General features: G+C 41.0%; 2 protein-coding genes across 3 annotated transcripts in view; one reads left to right on the top strand and one right to left on the bottom strand.

Annotated features, from left to right (window-relative positions):
• acot11a (acyl-CoA thioesterase 11a) overlaps positions 1–1,600 on the bottom strand; it is a 21,596-nt gene extending 19,996 nt beyond the window's left edge. Inside the window, exons 1-2 of the mRNA XM_072669417.1 lie at positions 1,490–1,600; positions 404–467 (exon numbers count right to left, since the gene is read on the bottom strand). Coding sequence (XP_072525518.1) covers positions 404–467; positions 1,490–1,600 — 175 coding nt within the window. The remainder of the gene's footprint in view (positions 1–403; positions 468–1,489) is intronic.
• ssbp3a (single stranded DNA binding protein 3a) overlaps positions 1,503–27,792 on the top strand; it is a 44,253-nt gene continuing 17,963 nt past the window's right edge. For both annotated transcript variants that reach the window (XM_072668418.1, XM_072668417.1), the window contains exons 1-4: positions 1,503–1,654; positions 3,504–3,576; positions 4,299–4,360; positions 5,934–6,018. In XM_072668418.1, the coding sequence (XP_072524519.1) occupies positions 1,599–1,654; positions 3,504–3,576; positions 4,299–4,360; positions 5,934–6,018 (276 nt within the window). In that variant the 5' untranslated portion in view covers positions 1,503–1,598. The remainder of the gene's footprint in view (positions 1,655–3,503; positions 3,577–4,298; positions 4,361–5,933; positions 6,019–27,792) is intronic.

The raw sequence follows: 27,792 nt of genomic DNA, 5'->3' as shown, positions 1-27,792 counted from the left end.
TAACTACGCCCCGCCCAGTCAGCCGAGGGCTGCGTTCCAAATCGAACTGCCTGGCTCCCTTCTGCTCTGTAGCTGCAGCGAGTCCGCAGTTCTAGTGATGCAGGACGTTCCTCAGATTTTACTATTAACAACGTCAAGATCTCAGTCAAGCAGCTTTTACTAGAAGAAATGATCAACTCACCTGCAAACTATGATTTTATTTACTAAGAATAATTTTTTAATTTTTAAGAGTTTTTAATATTTTTTATAAAAAAACTAAAACAAAAAAAAAAACTCCACAACTACCCTATATGTGTGTTTGGGGTCATTGTCCTGTTGCAACACCCAATTGCATCCAAGTTTCAACCATCGTATGCTGACGAAATCTTAAGTAGTCGTCCTTCTTCCTTCTTTTGCAATGTACCCGTTCCCGTGATACTTCCACCACCATGCTTAACAGCTGGTACAGTGTCCTCAGAGGAAGAGGACTGAACAGAAAATATGAGTACTATGCTGAATTAAAATATGGAAATATGAAAATGCTGAGCCAGGAATTTACATAAATGACATTTAAACACAGTCACAAACATAAAATTAAATAGTTTAACAAATTAACTTAGTAATCAGAACATGCTTAACATAAATTCTGGGCACGAACACAGAGTCAACAAACGATAACGTATGGAAATGGCTCTTGTATAAATAATAGAAAATTCAAGTGAACTAAACTCACAATAGAAAAGAAATGAGAGAAAATTATCATTAATTGTCAACATAAAACAGTGATCAATACTGCATATACTCATATTCTGGGCTACCATTCTATTTTCCTATTTTTTACCCTTAGAAATCGTTGCAAAACCCTAAATTGCACTTGGCTCACTACGTAGGGAGCAAGGGACCGATTTGAGACGCGCCCAATCGTCGCACAGCTGCATTTTATGCTCTTAAACAGCTTCTTTCTTCTTTATTCAGCTTATTAAGTAAGTTAGTCCCTTTATCCTGAACATTTATACGCTTCTATAACATTTACAGTGCATTTCCATGACATTTGAAGTAAACCATCGAACTACGAGCTGATTATTGTTGTGTTGATTCCAGCAGGTGGCGCTGTACACTAAAAAAACTCCCCACCCGAATAGTATATTTCTATACTTGTGTGCAAGGCAAAATAATACTAGTCCATAAAATAAATCCACGCATCAAAACCTTATTTAACATTTTACTGCACTCACTGGAGGTCACCAGCAACTGGAAGTCCTCACATGTATAGCAATACAAGTCCAAACACCACCCCTCTGCTGTACCTGTAGCTGCGTTTGCGTGAGTGGTGTGTTGTCGGTGTTTGTATTCCTATACGTGCGAGGACCCACTGTCCTTTCAAGTGTAGCACACACTGTAAACCTGTGTGAAGATGCAGATCTCATTGGCGGAGTCAGACGTCAATCATGCGGGGAATACAGTGCGGCTCCGCCCACACCCTGTGTTCCCTCTCCTATGTGTATGTGACCAGGGTCGGTTGAAGAGCATTATCGCAGTAGGATGGGGTCATCAGCACGGTGACAGCTGGAGCCTGAGAATACAAGCGGACGGAGGCTGGTGTAGACCCGTACTGAGACATGTTCGCCAAAGGGAAAAGCACCGTGGTGCCATCGGATGGGCAAGCGAGGGAAAAGTGAGTCGTAGTGGAGATTTTTTTTGGGATGTTTTTATAAAGAATATGAAGTTGGGTGCAAATTCCCAAGCCTCTTAGTGGAATTGTCCGGTCCACCTTAAATGGTGCAGCAGAAACGGACGAGCGTCTCGGGCGCCACAGCGCAACTACTGCACCATTTAAGGTGGACCGGACAATTCAGTCAAGAAGCCAACTTCATGCTCTTATATCTCTTATATTGATGCACAGTTGTTGTGTGGTTGGCTGTTCCTGCTGATCCTCACTCTCCAGGTCTGGTTAAGCTCTCTGGGAGCTTCTGATTGAACCCCTTTAGGGTTGAATTAGGGTCCACCTGGACCCTTGAGTGAATTCAACACTGGGGGCTGCCTTATTTTGGGTCACTATTGGAGCTGGTCCACAGAGTTCCTTGATTTATGATGATTTTATCTAATACACTTTGTTTTATCCATTTCATTATTGCTGAAATTTCACTTTACTGTTATGTCAATAAACACTGTAGGTCTTAATTTCACATTTAACCCTTAAGATTAGTTGGTAATTGAACTGCAGTGTTAATTGAAGTCCATCTGGACCCATATTTAATACTAGGGTTGCTTCATTTTGGGTCATTACTGAAAACTGAGTGAACCGGTCCACAGATTTCTTTGATTTATGATTATTTTATCTATTACACTTTGTTTATATATATATATATATATATATATATATATATATATATATATATATATTATCATTTTTGTGTAAATTTCACTTTGAGACACTACTTTGTTTGTAAGGAGATGTTTACTAATTTACTGTTATGTCTATGAACACTGTAGGTCTTAATTTGTAGAAGTTAATTGTTAATTAAACTGCAGTGTTAATTGAAGTCCATCTGGACCCATATTTAATACTAGGGTTGCTTCATTTTGGGCCATTGCTGGAAAACTAAGCGAACCAGTCCATAGATTTACTTTATTTATGATTATTTTATCTATTACACTGTTTTATTCATTTCATTAGATCATATCTTACCGAAATTCCACATTGAGACACTTTATTTTGCACTAATTTACTGTTAAGAATGACTGTATTAGTTTCAATTAACACTCTAGGTCTTAATTTCAAATTCAACCCTTAAGGAGTTAGTTGTTAATTAAACTACAGTTTAATTAAAGTCCATCTGGACCCATATTTAATACTAGGGAGTTGCTTCATTTTGGGCCATTGCTGGAAATTGAGTGAGCTGGTCCACTGTTATAATATAATAACACAGTTTTACCCTTTTAAAGAGCAATGAACTTTCAGTTATTGAGAACATTTGGACATTGACATTAGAATATAATTAAATAAAATAATATATATATATTTAATAAACATTGTACAATAGGTTGCTAACATAATCATCATGACAAACCTATGTATTCATAATCTGCCTGTTTAAAAAAAAAATATATGGAGTCTACAGAGTCTTTGGCTCTATTTTAATGTATTTAAAACATTTATTTAATAATAATTGAATCATATTTAATGTAACTTATTTCATGTAACTTAATGACTGTATTCATTTTCATTTAATTGTTTTTTGAGTTTATGAGATCTAAAATATCACATTCAGATCCTTTTATTGTTATTAAAAAAGATATTGATTGACTACACAGTCATAAATCAGTCTTCATTTAGAAGCTCCCAGCCAGGATAACTAGCCCAGGAGAGTGGGCATCAACAGCAGCAGCTAGCATCATAACAACTGTGCTTCAATACAAGAAGCTGAAGTTGGCCTCTTATCCCAGAGGCAGTGATATGTCCGGTTTAGCCTGAATTGAGGGCCTGAGCGACTAGGTTGACATGTTCAACACCTCTCCCGCAGGTTGGCCTTGTACGTCTACGAGTACTTGCTACATGTTGGGGCTCAGAAATCAGCACAGACCTTTCTATCAGAGGTAAGATGTCAATATCTCTATATTTCTTTACATGAAATGAATGCCCTGTCCATTTGACAATGACCTCCTGACCCCTGTTTTAACATTTGTCAATGAAACTTGTGTCCACTGTTTCAGCTAGAACAACGTCAATAACCTGGTGAGGGGGTTTAAGTTAGGGGTGGGCGATATGGTAAAAATATATCACCATATTTAAAGACATTTTCACTTAACAATATTAACCACAATATTTTAACATACAGACAAACTGCATCAGTAGCAACAAATTCTTAAAAAGTGCTGTTAAATTCTTCTCACGTTCTGAGCACTTCATCCAATTAACTCCTAAAACACAGACAGGCCGGACGTGCTATTACAAACCTGTATTACCAGAGAATAGCCCCACCAGTTTGTACAGAAGCCTCTGTAGATACTGAGTAATACACCTTAGTGTGTAATAGGCCTTGGTGTGTTAAGGGCCTCCCTGTAATGAAATATGTTGCTCAGTTGCTCAGTGTTCTTTAAGCACTGATGATATCTACGAAATGCTCGCTTGAATCACGATAACAAAATTTCTCACGATTCTGATCAAATATCGACGCATCGCCCACACCTCGTTCAGGTATAGCCAATGTGTGAGAATCTCTGCCTTTAACTACCAAAGTAACGGCTCAGATTCATCCCTTATGTGTTTCCCTATGACTGATGACTTTTCTACCACTGTGCTTCCTTACTCTGTTTAGATTCGATGGGAGAAGAACATAACGCTTGGTGAGCCTCCAGGCTTCCTGCACTCCTGGTGGTGGTACGTGACCTTCTGTCGTTTTCTGAGATGTTTTATTGTACAGTGTTTTTAATGATCATACGCTGTCTGAAAATAGAGCTCTGAACAGGGGTTTAGTTTCTCAGAGGATAAAACGCACAGGTACAACATGGCCCTTGAAGTCCAATATTGTGTCTTAAGGGTGCACTCCGTTCACCTTGCCAGGAGAATGTATATGTGTATATTGGTGTTTATAGGCACGTCATGATCACTGGTTTTCTTTGAGGATTTACAATCCCAGAAATAATCGCAGTAAACGATATTATTGTCATCGCCAATTTGTTATCGCCACACAACATGCTTTTCTAAACTTAAGGAACACTAACACAATGCACATTTCATTACAAACAGTGTAATTGGTCCTAAAAGGAATCCAAATGCTTGAATAAAAATCAAGGGCTAATAAATATGGGACATCATTTGCAGTTTTTACAAATCTGTTGCTACTGATGCATTTTTCGTGATAAATATTGTGTGTTGTGAAAATGTCTTTAAATGCCGTGATCAAATATTTTTACTATATATTACTAATATTTTCACCCCTATTTACAAGCATTTTATACCACAGATACATAATATAATAACATAATGCAATCAACTTTTGGTTTAGTCTATTTGCCCAATTAAAAAAACATTGTTATTGTAAAATAAAATAAAATAGTTTTTATATATAAAAAAAAAATAATAACAACATACACCCCATTATAGGCTTATATAAAGACTCCACCTAAATGATATTACAATTTCACAATATTCTACAATACTGAATATAACATTAAATAAACAATAATTTTACATCACAAGACATAAAATAACCTAAATAATATCCAACAATGTTTGATATGTAACAAAAAAACCCTGTAAATGTGTATAAATTTAGACATTTAAATGTTACAATATATTAAATACTGTACGATAAGTTGATAACATTATCATGACACGCCTATGTATTCATAATCAGCCAATTAAGCCAATCAGCCAATCAATTAAAAAGCAGTCAAACAGTCAGTATTTGGGTGCTGTTCACCTTAAAACATTAAATATTTAACAATAAATTAATGATATTTAATGTTTAATAAATGTCTAATAAATTAAGGATGAATAAATGTTGAAATGAATCCAGTAAACTGTTTAGCTTAGATAAAGCTTAACCTTAAAATGATCTCATAGTGTTATCTCTTAAATTCAGCTTAAAAAACAACTGCTGAGAAATATGGTTCAGTTGCCAAACTAAAGGAACTGAAGACGTACCCTTGAGGTTTCCACCACCGAGACAAGCAAGGAAACACCCCAGTGACAGTTTGTCCTGTTCTTATGACTTATATACAGCCCATTCATTACCTGCAGTGAAAGATCCTGTGGGTTCTGTATCTGTGTGAGGTTTTTAATTTATGTCATTTGCATAATGGAAGCCACGGCCCGATTAAATCTAGTTTTGGTTAAATTTACCCGTCAACCGACTTAAGAAAATGCTGATTGTTTGTCTAGAAACTGACCCATATGTGCCACAGTTGAGATCTACCCTGTAGAAACCACCTTCTCTGCTGAATTTCAGTGTGTTTTGGGACCTGTACTGTGCTGCACCTGAACGAAGGGACACTTGTGAACACTCCAGTGAAGCCAAAGCTTTCCACGACTACGTGAGTGCCTCCTAACTTTCTGTTTGGTGTTGACTACTTTCTGTTTGACTCTTTCAGTCTGGAGAAAGGCTGAGTGCTGACTTTACATGGTGATAGAAGTGGGATTAGAGTCTATTTTAGGCAGAAATGTGTCAAATTACAATTTTATTAGCTTTATTAATGACTATATTATTGGATACTTTTGGATTTTAGGCATAAAGTGCAATTTTAATTATCTTTATTAATGACAATTGTTGGTTATTATTGGATTTCAAGCAGATATTTATCAAATTACAATTGTATTAGCTTTATTAAAGACTGTAGTATTGAATATTATTTGATTTTAGGCAAACATGTATCAAATTACAGTTATATTATGTTTATGTATGACTATTTTATCGGATATTATTGGATTTTAGGCAGAAATGTATCACATTACAATTGCATTAGCTTTCTTAAAGATTTTAGTATTGAATATTATTGGATTTTAGGCAAAATGTATCATAATACAGTTATATTATCTTTATTAATGACTATAGTATAGGATATTATTGGATTTTAGGCAGAATGTATCAAATTACAGTTATATTATCTTTCTTAGTGACTATATTATAGAATATTATTGGATTTTAGGCAGAATTTTATTAGCTTTATTCATGACTATATTAGTGGATTTTGCGTAATTACATATGACATTTAATCAAAAAGCCGGTATAAACATTTTCAGACATTACGGGTGTCATGATCAGTCATTGTGCACTGTGTCTGACTCAGTTGTGACTCAGAAGTGTGGAGAGATGTGTTGTTCTTCCTGTTTTACGAGCATGAAGGACAGAGGCTATTATCATTCCCCACCAGAAAGCTCTACAAGGTCTGCAGATAAGCAACCGCTGACCTTATATACGAGTATAAGTGTCTATAATACTATATATTTAAGCTTCTCTAACTTTAAGGGTGGGGATACAATTATTATTATGGCTTTTACGCCTTACAGTGGCAAGGTAATGGACAGCACAGAGCAAGGTGTTCTTCTCAGAAACTGGATGTAGAAGAAACATTGGTAGATAAAGCTTGGATAGTGGGGCTTAAACTGGACAGTTTGAATGGGGAACATGTCACTTTCTTGAGACTGGCATTAATGTAGATGCGTATCACAATACAGGGGTTACGATTCAGTATATTGTGAAATATTGCGATACTGTAAGCAAGATTATATATTTAGATTGTTATCAAATTTTATGGGGGCTCTGAGGGGCTTAGCAGTCTAATGTGCTACCACTATTGCCAAGTTTCAAATGAACCACTGTCTGCCATCAATCTTTCCATGTAAACTATTGATTAATAATTAATGCTGCGTTCCTGAGAATCGATACAGTAATGCACAACATAATATCACGATACCTCGATATATCGATATTTTCTAACTGTCTGGTTAAATATAGCGTCTAATGCCAACGTCAATTTGACGTAGAATAGTGACGACAGCTGACGTTGATAGTTTGTTGTTTTTAAGTTAAGGTGATGTTAAGTAACTACAATCCAATGACTTTTCAAACGTACCGACATCATACTGACGTTAAATACCAACGTTTAGTTCTGAGATATGGTGACCAAACCCAACGTCTGCTAAACTTCATAATAAAAATCGTGAAATTCTTGCGTTGTTGTATGTGGAGGGGTTTTTGGGTTTAAGTCATGGTGTTAAGTAGCCAAAATTCAACGTCTGTTTAATGTTTATGCTTGATGTCAACCAAATGTTGGTTTTTGTTGGATATGTGGCTTTAATTTCCAACCAAAATTCAACGTCTGCACAATGCTGGCTTTTAAAAATCCAGATTTTCTTTTTCGACAAAATTTCAGCCTCTCTCCCACGTCAAATTAATGTCTGGTTCCTGCTGGAAGGGAAGGAAGCTGCTTTTCGTCATTCGCCCAACCCAGACATAGCATTTCATTTTTATGAGCCAATAAGAGCTAAGATAACAGTAGAAAAACGAAGTGTGACCAGTACGAGCGTTGAAGTTGGTTTCATTTTGTCGTAATTGAGTTTCTTTAATAGCTTCAATATCTCTCCAACAGTAGATGGAAAGCAGGTTAGGGGTTCCTGAGTGGTGCAGCAATGTAAGCATTGACCCTATCATCAGGAAATTGCAGGTTCGATCCCTAGTGATCAAATTGTCTGTTCAAATTACATCGCAATTGGCAATCCTCAGGGGTCCAAGCACTAGGCACCATCATGGTGCCAAAAGAGCACAAACGATGGGCAGTGTTTTATTTGTAATAGATGAGGGGTCTCGAAATGAGATTTTGGACATGGCTTTAATATTTGAGTTGTTACCCATTCATTTTAATCTCAGAGTGCAGAATTTACATGTTATAATTGCTGCAATTCTCTCCAAAGAACAATACCAGCAGACTCTTCTTCAGGGGTTTGGTTTCTGAACATCAGACTAAACAGTTTCAGGTCTTGGGAAAGATCAGCCAGAGCTGGGAACCACCACTTTGTTACCAGTAATATTACCATGGCTTACAGTTGTGATGTTAATATTACTAAATTGGCTTGAAAAATCTTATTATTAATGTTCTATGAGGTTCTACTATGCTAGAACCTCAAAACTCTGATCAGATCATCAGACATACAGTTTCCCAATGGTCAAAATATATGGCCAAATTTACCTCCATATCAACCACCTCTGAACTCAACTCAAAAACAATCATCTCGAATACCATTGCAACAAACCTAGCCCCTCCATAGCAACCCAGAGCAACCATCTGGCATACCATAGCAACCACCTAGTAACCACCTAGTAACATGGAAAACCATAGCAAACATCTAGGCATTTTTTCGCAATACATAATATACATACAGTGACTGCATAGCAACCACTTAGCAACTCCATAGCAACCACCTGGCAAACCATAGCAAACCATTGCCATTCTATCCAGCTAGCATCTTCGTAGCAATATAGCTCTATAGGAACCACCTACCAACACCACAGCAACCACCTTGCAACACCATTAAATACAATACAGATTAAAAAAATAGCACCTTAGTCTTTAATAAAGTGTACATTAAAGTAATTGGAAGGGATTGGAGAAAATTCATCAGAAGAGAACTCATTTATTAGCCGTCTTTAAAGCCACGTAAAGCCTTGTAAAGTTCGTAGTATCTACTGCCACTGGGCTCATCATCAGTGACGATTCTGAAGGATCTGCAGGATCAGCAGAAACAGTACTCACTGTACTAACATAGATAAGACTGGCGGCTGTTTTTAGACGATCCCTCACTCCGAGACGGCCTCGGAAACCAACACAGTAATGGGATCTGAGTTGGAGCTTCAGTGCCGTGTTTTAGATGGTATTTTGCTAACTGTATTGCTGCCTGTAAGTGATGGGGCCATTAAAGTCAGTGGAGTGAGACCGTTGGCACTGTCGGAGTTGTTTTAGTGGACAGAGAGACAGGAAGGAGAGGTAAGTGGAGCAAGGAGGGAAAGCAGAGGGAGAGAGTGTAGAGGAGGAGGGTGGAGGAGGAGGTGGAGTAGAAGAGCTGGAAGGATAAACAAGAGAACCCAAACAAGCGAAGCTGAAGAAAGATGGAGCGAGTGGAGCGTAGGAGCGTAGGAGTTGGATTAGAACTGGGGTAGACGAGTAACGCCAGATGTCATATTGTCAGGTTTGCGCGTCTGATTAGACGCCTTTGCTTTGAGCAGCCATCAGCTTCAACCTGCAGGTCATGGGTCACATCTAGAGATGACACTGATCTGATACCAGCTGTAATTTCCGCTTCCAGCTCTCAGAAAACACAGGTTTTTATTTATTTTTTGCTCCGTGCTGCTTTCTCTCCTCAGTAAATCACTGATATCAGAATAAACACTAATAATAACACTCCTACAGAAAGTGGTGGAGGTGGTTCTCCATCACTGTGTTCATCATTAGAACATCTCCAAAGTTCTCCTCTCTCATGGAGTCTAGTAATATTTAGAGTTCTCCTCAGATCAACACCTGGTTTGGTGGTAAATCAGAGCTTAATGATGGTAAATCAAGTGAGCTGCTGCTGCTGCTGCTGATGATGATGATGGAGTTAAACACATCCTCCACACTGTGCTGGCTGGACTGGGGGGCGTCCAGAAGAACCCTGGAGGAACCAAGCTCTGTTCTTCAGACTAGCTCACTGACACAGCCTCTTGTTTCTCCTTTTTACTGGATTTATGTTCAACTGCATCTGTTCTGATGAGATCTGGAGATGTTGTTTAGAGAAAATGATGGAATTGGTGCTTAAAACCTCTGAACTGTACTGCATGTGTATTTTAACATTAAAGGGGAAGTCCACTGGTTTTCCCAAATTTCTAAAACAATCAGTCTTAGAATAGTAAGCAATCATTCAGAATGAATTTGGTGTGAAACGCTCCATTCCAGAAAAACCTACCAACTTAGGTTTCTCTACAGCGCTGGGGAATGGAACCAGGCGTCAGTCGCCCGTGACTACAACACAAATATAGCCACTTTCTTTACTATCCAAACCCACCAGTCAACCTACACTTGTCCTACACGAGTTTTATATGGAATGTTATGGACCGTTGATGATGTTAAAATAGTGACAAATATAAGTAATACATTAACTAATACTATTTTTCTTTTTAATGTATTGAATGTATTTAACAAAAAATATCTTTAGGCCAAAATACTGTTTCAAAACTGTGGTAAAACAGTGTTTCAGGCATCAGGCAGGGTATTCATAGCCATTTTTGGTGTAAATAAAATGTGATGGAGCATTAAGAGACAAGGCATTAAGGTCTTATGATGTCTTGTTCCATTCACCACCAATGTAAACTTTTAATTTCTTTAATTAAATAAATAAAATAAATAAATTACATCTTAACTGTTTGATTATGCATAAATTATATCATTATAATTATATAGATATATTATATATTCAATTATATATAGAATAACTAAGGAAAAAAATGTTTATGTAAATAAAAATATTTACATATACATTTATTATGTAATTATATATTTTAAAAAAATATTTTTAGCAAAACTATATTAATAACTGAACATTTCTAAGGTTGTTTTATTCGCTTGTAGGCCTCTCAGGAACAGTTTTGGGATCTAAGTCCAGCATTCAGTACTGCCTTTTTAACTGAAGAGTTGGGGTTTTAGGGTCATGGGTGGAAGAACTCCTGTTGTTTGACACAGAAACCAGTCTTACACAAATCTCCTCTAAATCCCAGAGTTTAAAATGCTCTGCATGTTCTTAGGCTGGATTAAGTTGAATAAGCTGCGAGGATTTATTTGGTAATTCAGTATTGTGGAGTGTCTGACGCATTGGTGGCGATCTGACATAACCTTAACTCTTACAGCGAGGGAAGGGGGGTGCTAGCGTGGATCGTTGAAGCTCTCCATGAACTGACTTCAGATGGGAAATCTGTCCAAACTTGGAGATCCTCTACAGTAAGGCAACAATTACAGGTTTCCCGACAACACAGTGGCATTCCGAGCACTGCAATGGCCTGAAACAGCGAAAGGGGGTGGGGGGTTCGAATATCCTTAAATTCATACACAATGCAGCGGCCCACCCTCTGTGATGTAAACAGCCACGTAAATGAGCCTGGTTTTATTTGCTTTGTTTGTAGACGGTGATTCCACCATGGTGGTCCACCGCAGGAAGGCCTCACTTCTCTAAAGGGCACTGTAGTAGACGCTGCAGTGTTTGAACCCCGTTCTGCAGGACCCTGATTGGCCTTTTGTGTCTTTTTAATCTGCTTTCCTCTATTAGTAACGTCACCCCCATGGACGACGCTGCATTTACTTGCATATACGTAAAGAAGGTGGTCGTTGCATGACCCACTCTTAGACTCAGTTAATGGCATTTCTGCTTTGCCTGTCTTACCAGCATATGAGGTCTTCCAGGTCTGAGTTTGGACTTCCACAGTTCCACAGTTCCCCTGAACTGCTATTTTTTAATACTTACCATGAGCTGACAATGCTAGTCTGTCCTCTTATACCCTTTCCTTGCCTTGCGGGCATCATTTGCTTCACTTTTATCATTCCTTTTTAGAGCACAGCTCTTGGGGTGTCCATACTTTTGCACAGGCCACTCTGTTGATTATGATTCTTTTCATTTTTTTTATAACATAAACACACATTACAATTTTGTCGGTCAGTAATTCTCAATTAAAGCAGCATTATGCAAGAACTGGACATTTTGGGCTCTTGTGCTCCACCTACAGGTTACTACAGTACTACACCTACTCCACTGCAGTAAATACAAATCACGCTTTTAGCACGTCCTCAGGGACAGCTGTAAACCTGCATTTCTGGACAAGCTGAGAGCTGCAGAAGCTTGATCTGAAGGTAGAGAAGCATGTGGACTGAGGCGGGAGAGTAACACTACAGGATTTTATGCTAATATGACTCGGGTTACGTAGCGTTACATTGTGGTGCAGCTCCACCACCAAAGCTCCATAGTCCAGAAGCAGCATTTCGGCCCGGAGTGGGAATGACGGAGATGCCGTTCTCCCTGTTATAGTCAGTGGAGCATCAGCAGTTCTATTTCTAAAGCTGCTGTTTTACGGTAAGATTTTCCATACTGTTGCTTTAAAATGTAACCGCATAATTTGGCCATAAGACTGTATATTATGTATCATCAGATTTTTTTTTTATGCATGATTGTGATATTTGTGCCATATATAATCCACCCTGCAGTGCGGTATGGTCAGTTGTTAGTGCTAGTGCTATATGATCATAATAACCATAACACAGGGACAGCGCTGCAGCTGAAACAGCTGATTCTAGCAGGTTGCTTCAGGCTCAAGTTGGAGCTCTGAAGGCTTTCCTCAGTGCAAACATGTGTAAGCAGCGTAGGCGGATGTAGGCACCTTGCGGCCTGTGTGGCATTATTAATAAAGCCCACCCTTTTAAAGCTGACCTGGCCCTTTAAGCCAGAAATAGCTGTTGGTGTGGTTGTGGTGGTGGTGGTGGTGGGGGAGCTGGTAGGGGGAAGGGCATCGCAGGGCCTGATAATAGTGAGGCTGGCTGTAGCTTTTTAGCTTTTTAACCCTGACACAGCAGGAAAGGAGGGGCCTTTACACACCCCCAACCCACACACACACACACATACTCACACACACACTCACAGCAGTAAAATGTCATTAAGAGAAAGAGGGTACTGGAACCAGGCCTGCCAGGAGTACAGTCTTGCAATTTATACTAATACTAACAATAATACACACATACGCGAGGGCCAAAACATTAGGACCACTGACATGAAGTGCATAGCTTTGTTTATCTGGGTTCAGCGGCTCCTGTCAATTGGTGGGATCTACATATTGGTGAACAGTCAGGGTCAGAACATCGGACAAGTCTTGGGGTGGGGTGGTTCTGGTTTGCAGTGGTCAGCACCTACCAAAAGTGAACCGATGGACACCCAAGAGTCAATGATGCAATCCATGGAGGCCCAACCTCACATCTTCCAGACTGCAGCTAACGTCTTGGTGCCAGATACCACGGGACCCCTTTAGAAGTTGTTCTGGTGGCACGACAGGGACCTTCACGTTTCACGTTCATGACTTCAGATAAGCAGATAAGCCTTATGGCGCTCGACTCCACCCGGCATGTGGACAGTGCTGTGGTCATCATCACGACGCAGCTCTGACGTGGCTAGACGCTGCTGGCGGTTGATGGTCTCCCGCCCCTGTGCAGATATCTGGCTGTATAGGCTGTCGTATCATTCCCACCTTGTTTAAATAAGCGTTCGAGTGTGAAGGAGCAGCTGAGCGGCGGGGCCCGAGGTGTCAGACCTCTTCACAGATTCACTTTTTGCTTTTTCGCACTGTCTGCTGTTGTCAGCCGGGCGATTGATTTTCTTTGCAGAGTCTGTGTGTGTGTGTGTGTGTGTGTTCAGTAATGATGTTAACACGGATTAATGGCTTCGATCAGGCAAAGGTGTGAAGCGCTCTGTTTAGGGTCTATAAAGGTCACTTTCGCACCACCGCTCTCCCTACTTTTTGTTTCAGTTTGCTTTGTACTCTATATTGACAAAAGTATTGGGACACCTGCTTATTTATTGTTTCTTCTGAAATCAAGGGTATTAAAAATAGTTGATTTAGTTGATAGATTTTAGACAAGCATTGCGGTGAGGATTTGATTGCATTCAGCAACACGAAGAGCCCCCACCTCATCCCAAAAGTATTTTTGATGGATGCAGCACCATCCGTCATTCCAGAGAACGCAGCTCTTCCACTGCTTCACAGCTCAATGCCGGGGGGCTTCATACCCCTCTACTAGCCAACGCCTGGCATTAGGCAGCAGCATGGTGCCAACAGGTTCACTATGCTGATCTGCTCCAGAGAGTCAGCAATCGGTGCAATGCATAGCTGAATGCATTCATTAGAAGGGGTGTCCACAAACTTTTGGACACTTAATGTAATTTAATAGGATTTGAATGAAACTGTTATTATTGCATGTACAGCTCTGTGGACGTGTAATTAATTACGTAACCATGTAATTAAGTCTGTAGTTTGTGTAATTGGTAGTGTGTGTGTGTGTGTGTGCGTGTGAGAGAGTGAGTGAGTGAGTGAGTGTCTTCCTCTCTGGCCTGATGAGTGTGTCTGGTCTGGGTTTTACTTTCGGACTGAGGCGCTCTGCCCTTTAACATCTATTTGTGATTCAGGTTGTAAACAGGTCGATGTTTCTACAAATTTCTCGTAAAAAGGGCTTGAACATTTACGGAAGGCCCTGTGTGTGTATATGTGTGTGTATGTGTGTGTGTCTGTGTGTGTGTGTGTGCATTGCGCAGGTCTATTTCGGAGGAATACAGTCATGCACAGGTTCACACTGCTCTGGCAGAACAGCCCGGGGATTAGTGAGGGAATGGAGAGAAGAGGAAGGAAGTGAGTGAGAGAGAGAGTGAGAGTGAGAGAGAGTGAGAGAGAGTGAGAGAGAGAGAGAGAGAGAGAGAGAGAGAGAGTTTCTAGAGGGCAGAGAGAGGTTGGGGGAAGGGTGTGCAGACCAGGATTTTTTTTTTGAATGCTTCTCATAAACAAAACAATCTGCAGCCAGAAGGTTTGAGAGGCCCACAGCGTGTGTTCAGCACTGCGCACACGAGTGTGTTCGTTTCTGTGTAAAAACAGGACAAATTTTTTTATTAAAACCAGAGAAAACACAGCGCTAACCACAGCACAGCACCGATACACGTTATTTATCATTTATACTGCTGTCATTTTACACTGATATACTGTTATTACTATTATAACATATAAGTACTTATGTATATATATATCTGCGAGACATACTATTATTGCATAAAGGTACTATATATAGCTTTAATACATAAGTGATATAGTATGATGACATTTACATATATGTAATGCATACAGCATACATTATTATTACACACATATATATATATTGTATATACATAAATAGCACACAGGTAGATGGTACTATTTATAGAGACATATATTAAACATATGCTAGTATCTATATGTAATAATACATTTAGAAATACATATTGAATATATTATTATTACATATGAGTACTTACATATGTATATATATATATATGCTTACATATATATTGCATTTGGATAGGATATATGGTTAGTGCTTGTAGATACATATATATATATATATATATATATATATATATATATATATATATATATAACATACAGGTAGATTGTTATGACATATAGACCAGTATATACAAATACATATATAAATAAATATATACATTATATATATATATATATATATATATATATATATATATATATACAAATATATTTATTTATATATGTATCTGGGATTTATTGCTGTTACATATAGATACTTACATATATTTAATTTATACTGGATCATATATTTATATGGATCTGTTTATATATTGTCATATATTGGATCTGTTTTCATGGAATATATCATTCTTACATATAGGTGCTTACATATTTTTTATATATATATGATTTGCGTATATATATATATAATTGCTCACACACACATATAGACATATATATATATATATATATATTTATTTATACACAAAATACATATTATATATATATATAATATATATAATACATTTGTGATTTATATATATAGTTTGTGTGTGTGCGTATGTGTATATGAAGGCCCGTGTGTGTGTGTGTGTGTGTGTGCATGTATGCGTGAGGGTGGGTTAATGACTTGGCTGATAAGAGCGCTCCCGTTCTTGGCTCAGTGTGTTGATTGTGTGACTGAGCAGCAGCTCGTCTGAACTATTCCAGGAATTTCCTTCAGTCTTCTCTTTTTTTCTTCCTTTCTTTTCTGTGAGGAGGACTTTGCTTGACTGTTGTTTTCCAGGCTGAGGTGGAGGTAGAGGAGTGTATGTACATGAGGGAGTGTGTGTGTGTGTGTGTTTGGGGAGGGGTTGGGTTAGAGTACGTTTGGGTCTGTAGGGGGTTGGAATGCTCGTGCTATGCTCTTGGGGCCAGGCTGAGGATTAGCCAGCCAGCGATTTGCCCGAATTCCTCCTGATATTGGGAGGCAGGAGAACGACTTTGTGGGCAGTGTCCCTCAGAAGCTTCCTGACGAGGTTTTAGTTTGGTTACAGTCTTGTTCTTCTGCTTTTGAGGTTTTGCCCATTTTGCTTCCATTGTAGCATCACTTAACATCACAAAGCCTTCAGGAGGTCTTCAGTGGATAGAGTGGGCTGCCTGCGGTATCCTCTGAAAGACAACACCACCTGGGCTAACACAACGGCACTGGAGCTGAACACACCCGGAGGAGAGCGCTAATGCTAATGCTAATACAGGAACATAAGCTAACAGACGCCTGGACACTGACTAGCATAGCGCTAAGTAAAGGGGGGAGAGGGAGGGCCATCCTACCCATACAGATGCTCTCTAGCACTCCTGCCACCTCCGAATGGTCCTTTGTGTGGCCTAAGCTTCTATATAAGCAATAAGGGTTCTAGATAGCACTCAGAAGGGTTCTTTTGACTATGTTCTTTGAAGGAACGTAGTAGAATAACTGAGCATAACCTTGTAATCGTTCAGCTAGATACACTAAATAGGCTGGATTACTTGGAAGTACTATCTGGACAAAAGTATTGGGACACCTATTGGAGAGCTTGTCTGTACTATCCTGAGAAGGCTTTCCACTAGATTTTGGAGAGGATTTGCTGTAAGGATTTGATTGCATTTAGCAACAAGAGCGCTAGAGAGGTCCGAATGTTGAATGATCAACACCCCACCTAACCCTAACCCAACTCCATCATTCCTGAGAACACTTGAGTTCTTCCACTGCTCCACGGCTCAATGCTGGGGGGCTTTACACCCCTCCATAGCCCTCACCTGGCATTAGGCAGCATGTTGATCCACTCCAGAGGGGACTAGACAAGCTGTGTGTGTGCCAGCAGCGGGTGCACCCTAAAGGAGCTGAATGCATTCATCAGAAGGGGTGTCCACAAACATTTGGACATATAGTGCGTCCAGCCTACTGTCCTTCGCAGTGAGGTATGCACTGCAGGGCTTAGTGGACGTGCTGCCTAAAAGGAACAAAGAGAGACAAGCTCTGCATTTGCACCTACGTCACCTCACCTGGACGTGTTTGTGCGATACGGTTGCCGCGGTAACCTGACACGACTCCGGCAGGTGGCGGGTGACCTGGGTGGTCCGCCTGCCTGAGGCTAACACACATCTGCGGGTAGTCGTTTTACTCCTACGAAACGCAGCACACGCCCCACACCTTTGTGAGCCCCACACCTGAGACACTTCGACAAGAACCAAGCTGTGATGTTCTAGACGAGTCAGGCCGGGTCAGAACATCTCCAGAACATCAGGCAGGTGTTGTGGGGTGTTCTCGGTATGCAGTGGTCAGACAGTACCTACCAAAAGTGCTCATGGCTTTCTGTCCTGATTCTTTATGTGCCTTGACTCTCTCTGCTCTGACTCCGTCGGCACTGACTCTGACACTCTCTGTCTGACTGATGTGTCCAGACTTTTTATGCCCTAATTTTCTGTCTGCCTTGACTTTATCTGCCCTAATTCTCTGCCCTGACCTCATGTGCTTTGACTCTCTCTACTCTGATTCTGTCTACCCTGACTCTCTGCTCTGACTCTGTCTGTCCTAACTCTCTGCCCTGATTCTGTCTGCTCTGACTCTGTCTGCTCTGACTCTCTGCTCTAACTCTGTCTGCCTTGACTCTCTGCTCTGACTCTGTTTACCCTGACTTTCTGCCCTGACTCTCTGCTCTGACTCTGTCTACCCTGACTCTGTCTGCCCTGACTCTGTCTACCCTGACTCTGTCTGCCTTGACTCTCTGCTCTGACTCTGTCTGCCCTGACTGTCTGCTCTGACTCTGTCTGCCCTGACTCTCTGCTCTGACTCTCTGCTCTGACTCTGTCTACCCTGACTCTGTCTGCCCTGACTCTGTCTGCCTTGACTCTCTGCCCTTATTCTGTCTACCCTGACTCTCTGCTCTGACTCTGTCTGCCTTGACTCTCTGCTCTGACTCTGTCTGCCCTAACTCTTTGCCCTGATTCTGTCTACCCTGACTCTGTCTGCTCTGATTCTGTCTGTCCTGACTCTCTGCTTTGATACTGTCTGCCCTGACTCTATCTGAAGGTACCCTTTTTGTTGTGTTATTACTCTGATCTCCTGTCTGATCGCCCCCCCCCCCCCCCCCCCCTGATTAAGGCTGAAGTCCATTTCATTTTGTTGTAGCGCGTAGCCTAGCCTCTGACCCCCTCTCTTTCTCAGCCACTCCTCTTAAGGACCCTTGTTTTGCATTTTGTGGCTTAATTGCCTCTAATGGCGCTTTTATCAGGAAGGTCAATTGGCGAAGGGCAGCTGAGCGCACATGCAGCCGTGCCTCTAGCCGGGGCTAATTGCTCTTCCCTCTCGGCGTGGCCACGAGCTCTTAAGAGTTTCTTAAAATAGTGGGCAGGTCAGATGTTTGGCTCGGGCCTCTGAACGTCTCCCTTTCTGTTATTTATGGGGAAGAAAATCAGGATTATTAATGGAAACATTTACAAAAACAAATAAAGGTTCAGATTTGCACACAGAGAGAAGCGGCTTGTCCAGTTATTTTTGGTCTGTTTGGACGTTTGTAGAGGAACCTTGGACTCTATGGACTATATGGACACTATATGGACAAAAGTATTGGGACACCTGCTCATTCAAGATTTTTTCCTGCTTTTGTTGGAGTAACTGTCTTTACTGTCCAGGGTAGAAGGCTTTCTACTAGATTTTGGAGCAGCATTGCTGTGAGGATTTGATTGCAAGAGCTTTAGTCATCATCCGCAACTCCCCTGCTCATCCCAAAAGTATCCATCATTCCAGAGAACACAGTTCCTCCACTGCTCCACAGCTCAATGCTGAAGGGCTTTACACCCCTCTACTAGCCCACGCCTGGCTTTAGGCAGCATGGTGCCAATAGGGTCATGCTGTTCATCTGCTCCAGAGAGTCCTATTCTATTGGCAGTACATCTCTACAAGCTGAGTGTGTGTATGTGTGCATTTGCACATCTGTGTCAGCAATGGGTGCAACTTACAGCAGCTGAATGCACTCATTAGAAAGGGTGTCCACAAACATGTGGACATATAGTGTATTTTATTTCACATGCATGTGTTTAAACTGACTGCCGTTAAATGGGCTTGTACCGAGTGCTAGCATGACGCGAACAGTACTGCAGATTTACCACCCAGCTTGTGTAAAGTCCAAAGCCGTGGAAGCGCGAGTGTGCCGAGACTGCGTAAGCATGTAAAAGCTTGCTGATCTCCCAGCAACTGGTGCTGCCCCATTCCCAGAAGACTACATGCCTGATAAAGGGCCTGGCTGAGCAGGGAGGATGGAGGGTATCATGGTTACGGGCTGAAGGCTCCGCCTGCGTGAACTGCTCTGAGGGATCTGCTGCTCAGGCCTCCTCAGGATTGGCGCCTTCGCTCTGGCTCCATCTGAAGCGAGGGGGTCGTCCAGAAATCAAATCTACACCCTTTTACTCAATTACTTGAGTCTAGTCAATCAGCCAAGACATGCGTAAACCTTCACATCAGATGCCGTCGCATTTTCTGAGCTTTTTTTTTTTCTGAACATTTGTAAGAAGGGCAGCTCTTATGGATGCTAGTACCAATATTAGGCAGAGTGCACATCCCTGACTCCCTTGGGGTTGGAGAAAGCTGGCTTGCGGCCTGCTATACACGGATCCCAGCTATACAGTGACAGAAACCACATCTTCCACAAGCAGCACTCCTGTCCCCTAAGTAGTGTGCTTAGCAGGCTAGATCGGGCTAGATAGCGAGGCTTAGCAGTGTTAGGCATGTTAGCCAAATAGCATAGCATAACATATGGATGCCCACAAGGGTCAGTGGTGGGACCAGGCGGGGTTAAACATGGGCCCCATCTGGTTTATCATCTGCACATAGATGCCTAGGCTGGACCCATGTGAGATTAGGGTGGGCTCTAACAATGGGCCCCCTTTGGAAGCCCAGCTGGCCCCAGTAACAACACATGTACCTAGACCCCACCTAGCCCATGCTCCTCCCATGTGAGTGTTAGGTGCATTAGCCTCGTAGCTCCAGCTCTAAAACTGAGGAAAACACCTTCGGACACCGACCATGACCATTCGGCTACATTTGCTGTGGGGATGAAAATTGTGGTTTTGCGTTTGGTTGAACTGCGGCTGTAGCTGAGCACTGACCTGCAGGGAATGCAGAGGGGACAGATAGCCCGGTTAGGCCATTTAAGGATGGAGGGAGGAGGAGGGAGGAGGAGGAGGGAGGGAGGAGGAATAGCGAGGAGGCAGCAGATGGAGAGAGAGAGGGTTTGTCGTTTGAAGTTTTTCAAGTTTTTTCCTCTTCACTCGGCTCCTCGTCGGTCCCTGAGGAGCAGCTGTCAGGAGCCATTACCCTCTGAGCCTATCAGCTTACAGCACAGCGGCACACTCATCGAACTGTTGACACTAATGGCTTTTGGGGCTTGTTCGCCAATCTGTTTGTTGATGTGTGTGTGAAAGAAAGAGAGCGAGTGTGTGTGTGTGTGTGTGTGTGTCTGTCTTGTGTTATGAGCTGTAAAGAAAGTACATTGACCATTGATCGAGGGGCTAATCTGCTCCCTGCAGAAGAAAACAGCCTGGCCAGCTCAGACTGGTTAAGCTGGTTAAGGTGGTTGGCTGGTCTACCAGTGTGACCAACATGACCAAGGTAGTCCAAGGTAGGAACCAGCTTCAGCAGCACTGCCAAGCTGCACCAGAATGACCAGTTTGACGGTCAGCTAATGCAGCAAACTCAAATAAAAGCATGCGCTATGCTGGTCAGGAGCTAAGCTGGTCCACCAGTATGACCAGTCCCCCTTTACTCTTCTGAGAAGGCTTTATGCTAGAGGCTGGAACATTGCTGTGAGGAGGATTAGGTTGCATCCAGCTTGAATGTTGAATGCTTAGTTGGAACTCTCTCACTTCAAATACCCCACAGCCCAATGGGGTGCCATGAGATGAGGTGTCCATAAACTTTTGGAAAATGATTTGTATTCCATTATATTTTGGACGGAACAGAAGAGAGGCTGGAATCTGTCCGAATGTAACTCGTTAACTGTGTAATTAGTTGTGTGATTTCTTGTGTTTCAGTACTTTAGCAGTACAACAGTAATAACTCTGGAGGTTGTGACTCGACCCCTCCTCTTTATATGGCTGTATGATTATCGCTGCGGCCCATGAGGCTTTGCAGCATCTCTATCTGTCAGCCTCCTCCGGTCAATCATTATGAAGTCGCCATGGGAACCGTCGCCAAGAGCCATCCTCTCATACAACCTCAGGCTGGAGTCAAGACCTATACTCCCTCTCTCTCTCCTCTATTTCTCTCTCTCTCTCTATGTTTTCTTTTCTCTCTCTCTCTCTCTCTCTCTCTCTCTCTCTCTCTCTCACTGTATGTCTCTCTCTCATTCTCTTATGTCTTTTCCTTTCTCTCTCTCTCTCTCTCTCTCTCTCTCACTGTAATGTCTCTCTCTCATTCTCTTATGTCTTTTCCTTTCTCTCTCTCTCTCTCTCTCTCTCACTGTATGTCTCTCTCTCATTCTCTTATGTCTTTTCCTTTCTCTCTCTCTCTCTCTCTATGTTTTCTTTTTTTCTCTCTCTCTCTCTCTCACTGTATGTCTCTCTCTCATTCTCTTATGTCTTTTCCTTTCTCTCTCTCTCTCTCTCTCTCTCTCTCTCTCTCTCTCTCTCTCTCCCTCTCACTCTCTCTCACTGTATGTCTCTCTCTCATTCTCTTATGTCTTTTCCTTTCTCTCTCTCTCTCTCTCTCTCTCTCTCTCTCACTGTATGTCTCTCTCTCATTCTCTTATGTCTTTTCCTCTCTCTCTCTCTCTCTCTCTCACTGTATGTCTCTCTCTCATTCTCTTATGTCTTTTCCTTTCTCTCTCTCTCTCTCTCTCTCTCACTGTATGTCTCTCTCTCATTCTCTTATGTCTTTTCCTTTCTCTCTCTCTCTCTCTCTCACTGTATGTCTCTCTCTCATTCTCTTATGTCTTTTACTTTCTCTCTCTCTCTCTCTCTCACTGTATGTCTCTCTCTCATTCTCTTATGTCTTTTCCTTTCTCTCTCTCTCTCTCTCTCTCTCTCACTGTATGTCTCTCTCTCATTCTCTTATGTCTTTTCCTTTCTCTCTCTCTCTCTCTCTCCCTCTCGCTCTCTCTCTCTCTCTCTCTCTCTCTCACTGTATGTCTCTCTCTCATTCTCTTATGTCTTTTCCTTTCTCTCTCTCTCTCTCCCTCTCGCTCTCTCTCACTGTATGTCTCTCTCTCATTCTCTTATGTCTTTTCCTTTCTCTCTCTCTCTCTCCCTCTCGCTCTCTCTCACTGTATGTCTCTCTCTCATTCTCATGTCTTTTCCTCTCTCTCTCTAGCTTTCTCTCTCTCTCTCCCCTTTCTCTCTCTCACTGTATGTCTCTCTCTCATTCTCTTATGTCTTTTCCTTTCTCTCTCTCTCTCTCTCTCTCTCTCTCTCTCTCTCTCTCTCTCTCACTGTATGTCTCTCTCTCATTCTCTTATGTCTTTTCCTTTCTCTCTCTCTCTCTCTCTCTCTCTCTCTCTCTCTCTCTCTCTCTCTCACTGTATGTCTCTCTCTCATTCTCTTATGTCTTTTCCTTTCTCTCTCTCTCTCTCTCTCTCTCTCTCTCTCACTGTATGTCTCTCTCTCATTCTCTTATGTCTTTTCCTTTCTCTCTCTCTCTCTCTCTCTCTCTCTCCCTCTCGCTCTCTCTCTCTCTCTCTCTCTCTCTCTCTCTCTCTCTCTCACTGTATGTCTCTCTCTCATTCTCTTATGTCTTTTCCTTTCTCTCTCTCTCTCTCTCTCCCTCTCTCTCTCTCTCTCTCTCTCTCTCTCTCTCTCTCACTGTATGTCTCTCTCTCATTCTCTTATGTCTTTTCCTTTCTCTCTCTCTCTCTCTCTCCCTCTCGCTCTCTCTCTCTCTCTCTCTCTCTCTCTCTCTCACTGTATGTCTCTCTCTCATTCTCTTATGTCTTTTCCTTTCTCTCTCTCTCTCTCTCTCCCTCTCTCTCTCTCTCTCTCTCTCTCTCTCTCTCACTGTATGTCTCTCTCTCATTCTCTTATGTCTTTTCCTTTCTCTCTCTCTCTCTCTCTCCCTCTCGCTCTCTCTCTCTCTCTCCCTCTCGCTCTCTCTCACTGTATGTCTCTCTCTCATTCTCTTATGTCTTTTCCTTTCTCTCTCTCTCTCTCTCTCCCTCTCGCTCTCTCTCTCTCTCTCTCTCTCTCTCTCTCTCTCACTGTATGTCTCTCTCTCATTCTCTTATGTCTTTTCCTTTCTCTCTCTCTCTCTCCCTCTCGCTCTCTCTCACTGTATGTCTCTCTCTCATTCTCATGTCTTTTCCTCTCTCTCTCTATCTTTCTCTCTCTCTCTCCCCTTTCTCTCTCTCTGTGTATGTCTCTCTTTCATTCTCGTATGTCTTTTCCTTTCTCTCTCCCTCTCTCTCTCCTCTATTTCTCCCTCTCTCACACTGTATGTCTCTCTCTCATTCTCTTATGTCTTTTTCCCTCTCTCTCTCTCTCTCTCTCTGCTCTCCCTTATTTCTCTTTCTGTATGTCTCTCTTTCTCTTATGTCTTTTCCTCTCTCGTTCGCTCCCCCCCCCCCCCCCTCTCTCTCTCTCTCTCTCTCTGTATTATGTGATGCTCGTTTAACCCCTGGGCTGTGGCTCTTTAGCTGCTGTCACATGTGCTGATGGCGTCAGAGTAAAGGTCTTTGTTTCCAGGCAGATGGCACTCATCCGCCGGCTCTGTGGAGATAGACGAGTGTGGTCCCTCGCTCCGCCGCTGACCCCCACCACGCGCAAAGTAAACGTGTGAATAAGCAAACCGATAACACCTGTCCTGCGAGCGATAGACGGACAGTTTGACCATTAAGCGGCTGACCTGTTCTCTGGACTGGGGAATGTATTATAATAATAATAATAAGTTAATTATACTTTTCATTTGCTCTGTTATTAAAATGTAAACATAATTGAAATAATTAAGTAATTATTTACGTCTATATTTACATTCAGCACTTCAGTTCATGTTTATTTTCTGTGTACAAAAAGCCACTAGTCATAAACCAGCTGATATTTACTTTCATTATGCCTCTGTTATCACCAGCAGCTAAGCTTCTAAGGGTTAATCGGCATTACGTTATCTTGTTTTTAACAGTCTTACAGAGCTCTTAGTGCCCGCTTTATTTACTCTGGCAAAACAAGCTTTTGTTTGTAAGGAAACTTATCTTTCAGATTGCTCTGTGAGCCAGAAAGAGTGTTAAGAGTGAAGTTTAGCCTCCCATCAAAAGAAGCAGAGGTGGTAGATTTATATAATTAGATTTATATAATTAAAACTATCAAAATAATCCAAATCCATGCTTGGTCAATAAGTCAAGTCAAGTCAAGTCAGATTTATTTGTATAGCACTTTTTACAACTGTTGTCGTCTCAAAGCAGCTTTACATAATTAGTAATTAATATAAGACAGAGACAAAAAGAAGAAAGAAGAAATAACGTAAGACATGAAGGATCAAAGACCCCCAGTGAGCATATAAGTGGTTTATTCAGGGATGGAGAATAACATCAAAAAAATCAACATAAAAATCTAAATTAACTGTTTAATCATATTACAAATGAGGGGATTTGTGCAATGTCTTTTGGCTAGCAAACAACCTTCTCTCTAGGTAGCTAGGCTAAAGAAAAAATTTACAATAGCCAGCTGAAATAACCTCAGCTAACTTAATCGTAGTTAGCTAGGCTAAAGAAACGCTAGAATTTTAGTCAGTCAACTTAACCTTAATTATCTATCTTAACAACAACTTAAGACAGACACCAAACGTATCTTTAGTTGACTTAGCTAAAGAAAACTACGCTAAAAAACTAGCTAACCTAACCTGGTATGATTCGGTATGACTTTAGCAAGCTAGTTTAACCTTAGCTAGGCTAAAGAAATCCTATGGCAGCCAGCTAATTGATCTTACAGCTGATCTTACTTAACTAGGCTAATAAACACCTGTCAGCCAGCTAACTTTACCTCAGTTAGCTACTTAAAAGATTCTACCCCTACCCATACCTCTAACCCTGTAACCTTAACTAGACTAAAGAAGGCCTATAGCATTAGCCACCTAACCTAACCTTAGTTAACTAAGCTAAAGAAAATCTAGCTAACTTTAGCCAACTAACTTTAACCTCAGTTAGCTACTTAAAAACCCCGTAACTCCAACAGCTAACCTTAGCTGGGCCAAAGAAGACATATACCATTAGCCACATAAGCTAACCTTACTTAACTAGGCTAATAGAAACCTGTCAGCCAGCTAAGTTTACCTCAGTTAGCTACTTAAAAACCCCATAACTCTAACCGCTGACCTTAGCTACGCCAAAGAAAACATACACTATTAGCCACCTAACCTTAATTAAATAGGTTAAAGAACACGGTATGACACTAGCTAACTAACTACTTAGCTAGGCTAAAGAAAACCTATGACAGACAGCTATCTTGACTTTATTTAACTAGGCTAATGAAAGTCTGTCAGACTGCTAAGTTTACCTCAGTTAACTAGTTCTAACTAGTTAACCTTTGCTAGACCAAAGAATACATGTACCATTAGCCACCTGAGCTAACTTTACTTAACTATGCTAACAGAAACCTGTCAGACTGCTAAGTTTACCTCAGTTAACTATAACTCTAACTAGCTAACCTTAGCTAGACCAAAAAAGACCTATACCATTAGCCACCTAAGCTAACTTTACTTAACTAGTCTGATAGAAACCTGTTAGACTGCTAAGTTTACCTCAGTTAGCTACTAAGCTAACCTACCTAAGCTAACTTTACTTAACTAGTCTGATAGAAACCTGTCAGACTGCTAAGTTTACCTCAGTTAGCTACTAAGCTAACCTACCTAAGCTAACTTTACTTAAGTAGTCTGATAGAAACCTGTCAGACTGCTAAGTTTACCTCAGTTAACTATAACTCTAACTAGCTAACCTTAGCTAGACCAAAAAAGACCTATACCATTAGCCACCTAAGCTAAATTTACTTAACTAGTCTGATAGAAACCTGTCAGACTGCTAAGTTTACTTCAGTTAGCTACTGAGGTAAAACCCCTAACACTCCAACCGCTAACCTTAGCTAGACCAAAGAAGACATGTACCATTAGCCACCTAAGCTAACTTTACTTAACTACGCTAACAGAAACCTGTCAGACTGCTAAGTTTACCTCAGTTAGCTACTGAGGTAAAACCCCTAACACTCCAACCGCTAACCTTAGCTAGACCAAAGAATACATGTACCATTAGCCACCTGAGCTAACTTTACTTAACTATGCTAATAGAAACCTGTCAGACTGCTAAGTTTACCTCAGTTAGCTACTGAGGTAAAACCCCTAACACTCCAACCGCTAACCTTAGCTAGACCAAAGAATACATGTACCATTAGCCACCTGAGCTAACTTTACTTAACTATGCTAATAGAAACCTGTCAGACTGCTAAGTTTACCTCAGTTAACTATAACTCTAACTAGCTAACCTTAGCTAGACCAAAAAAGACCTATACCATTAGCCACCTAAGCTAACTTTACTTAACTATGCTAATAGAAACCTGTCAGACTGCTAAGTTTACCTCAGTTAACTATAATTCTAACTAGTTAACCTTAGCTAGACCAAAAAAGACCTATACCATTAGCCACCTAAGCTAACTTTACTTAACTAGTCTGATAGAAACCTGTCAGACTGCTAAGTTTACCTCAGTTAGCTACTAAGCTAACCTACCTAAGCTAACTTTACTTAACTAGTCTGATAGAAACCTGTCAGACTGCTAAGTTTACCTCAGTTAGCTACTAAGCTAACCTACCTAAGCTAACTTTACTTAACTAGTCTGATAGAAACCTGTCAGACTGCTAAGTTTACCTCAGTTAGCTACTAAGCTAACCTACCTAAGCTAACTTTACTTAACTATGCTAATAGAAACCTGTCAGACTGCTAAGTTTACCTCAGTTAACTATAATTCTAACTAGCTAACTTTACTATGCTAATAGAAACCTGTCAGTTAGTTCCTGAGGTAAAACCCCTAAAACTCCAACCGCTAACCTTAGCTAGACCAAAGAAGACATTTACCATTAGTCACTAAGCTAACCTTACTACTTTAAAAACCTGTGTAATTCAGCTTTAAAAAAATAAACAGCTAACGTAGCGTAGCGTAGCGTAGCTATTGAAGACCCACAGCGCTAGTAACCTAACCTTAGTTAACTAGGCTGAGGAAAACCAGTCAGCCAGTGTTTAAAACATATTTTTTAGTT

This window comes from Salminus brasiliensis, chromosome 23 (assembly GCF_030463535.1).
Source record: "Salminus brasiliensis chromosome 23, fSalBra1.hap2, whole genome shotgun sequence".
Taxonomy (NCBI): Eukaryota; Metazoa; Chordata; class Actinopteri; order Characiformes; family Bryconidae; genus Salminus; species Salminus brasiliensis.
The sequence above is the reverse complement of the archived record's forward strand: the minus strand, read 5'-3'. Positions and strand labels throughout refer to the sequence as shown.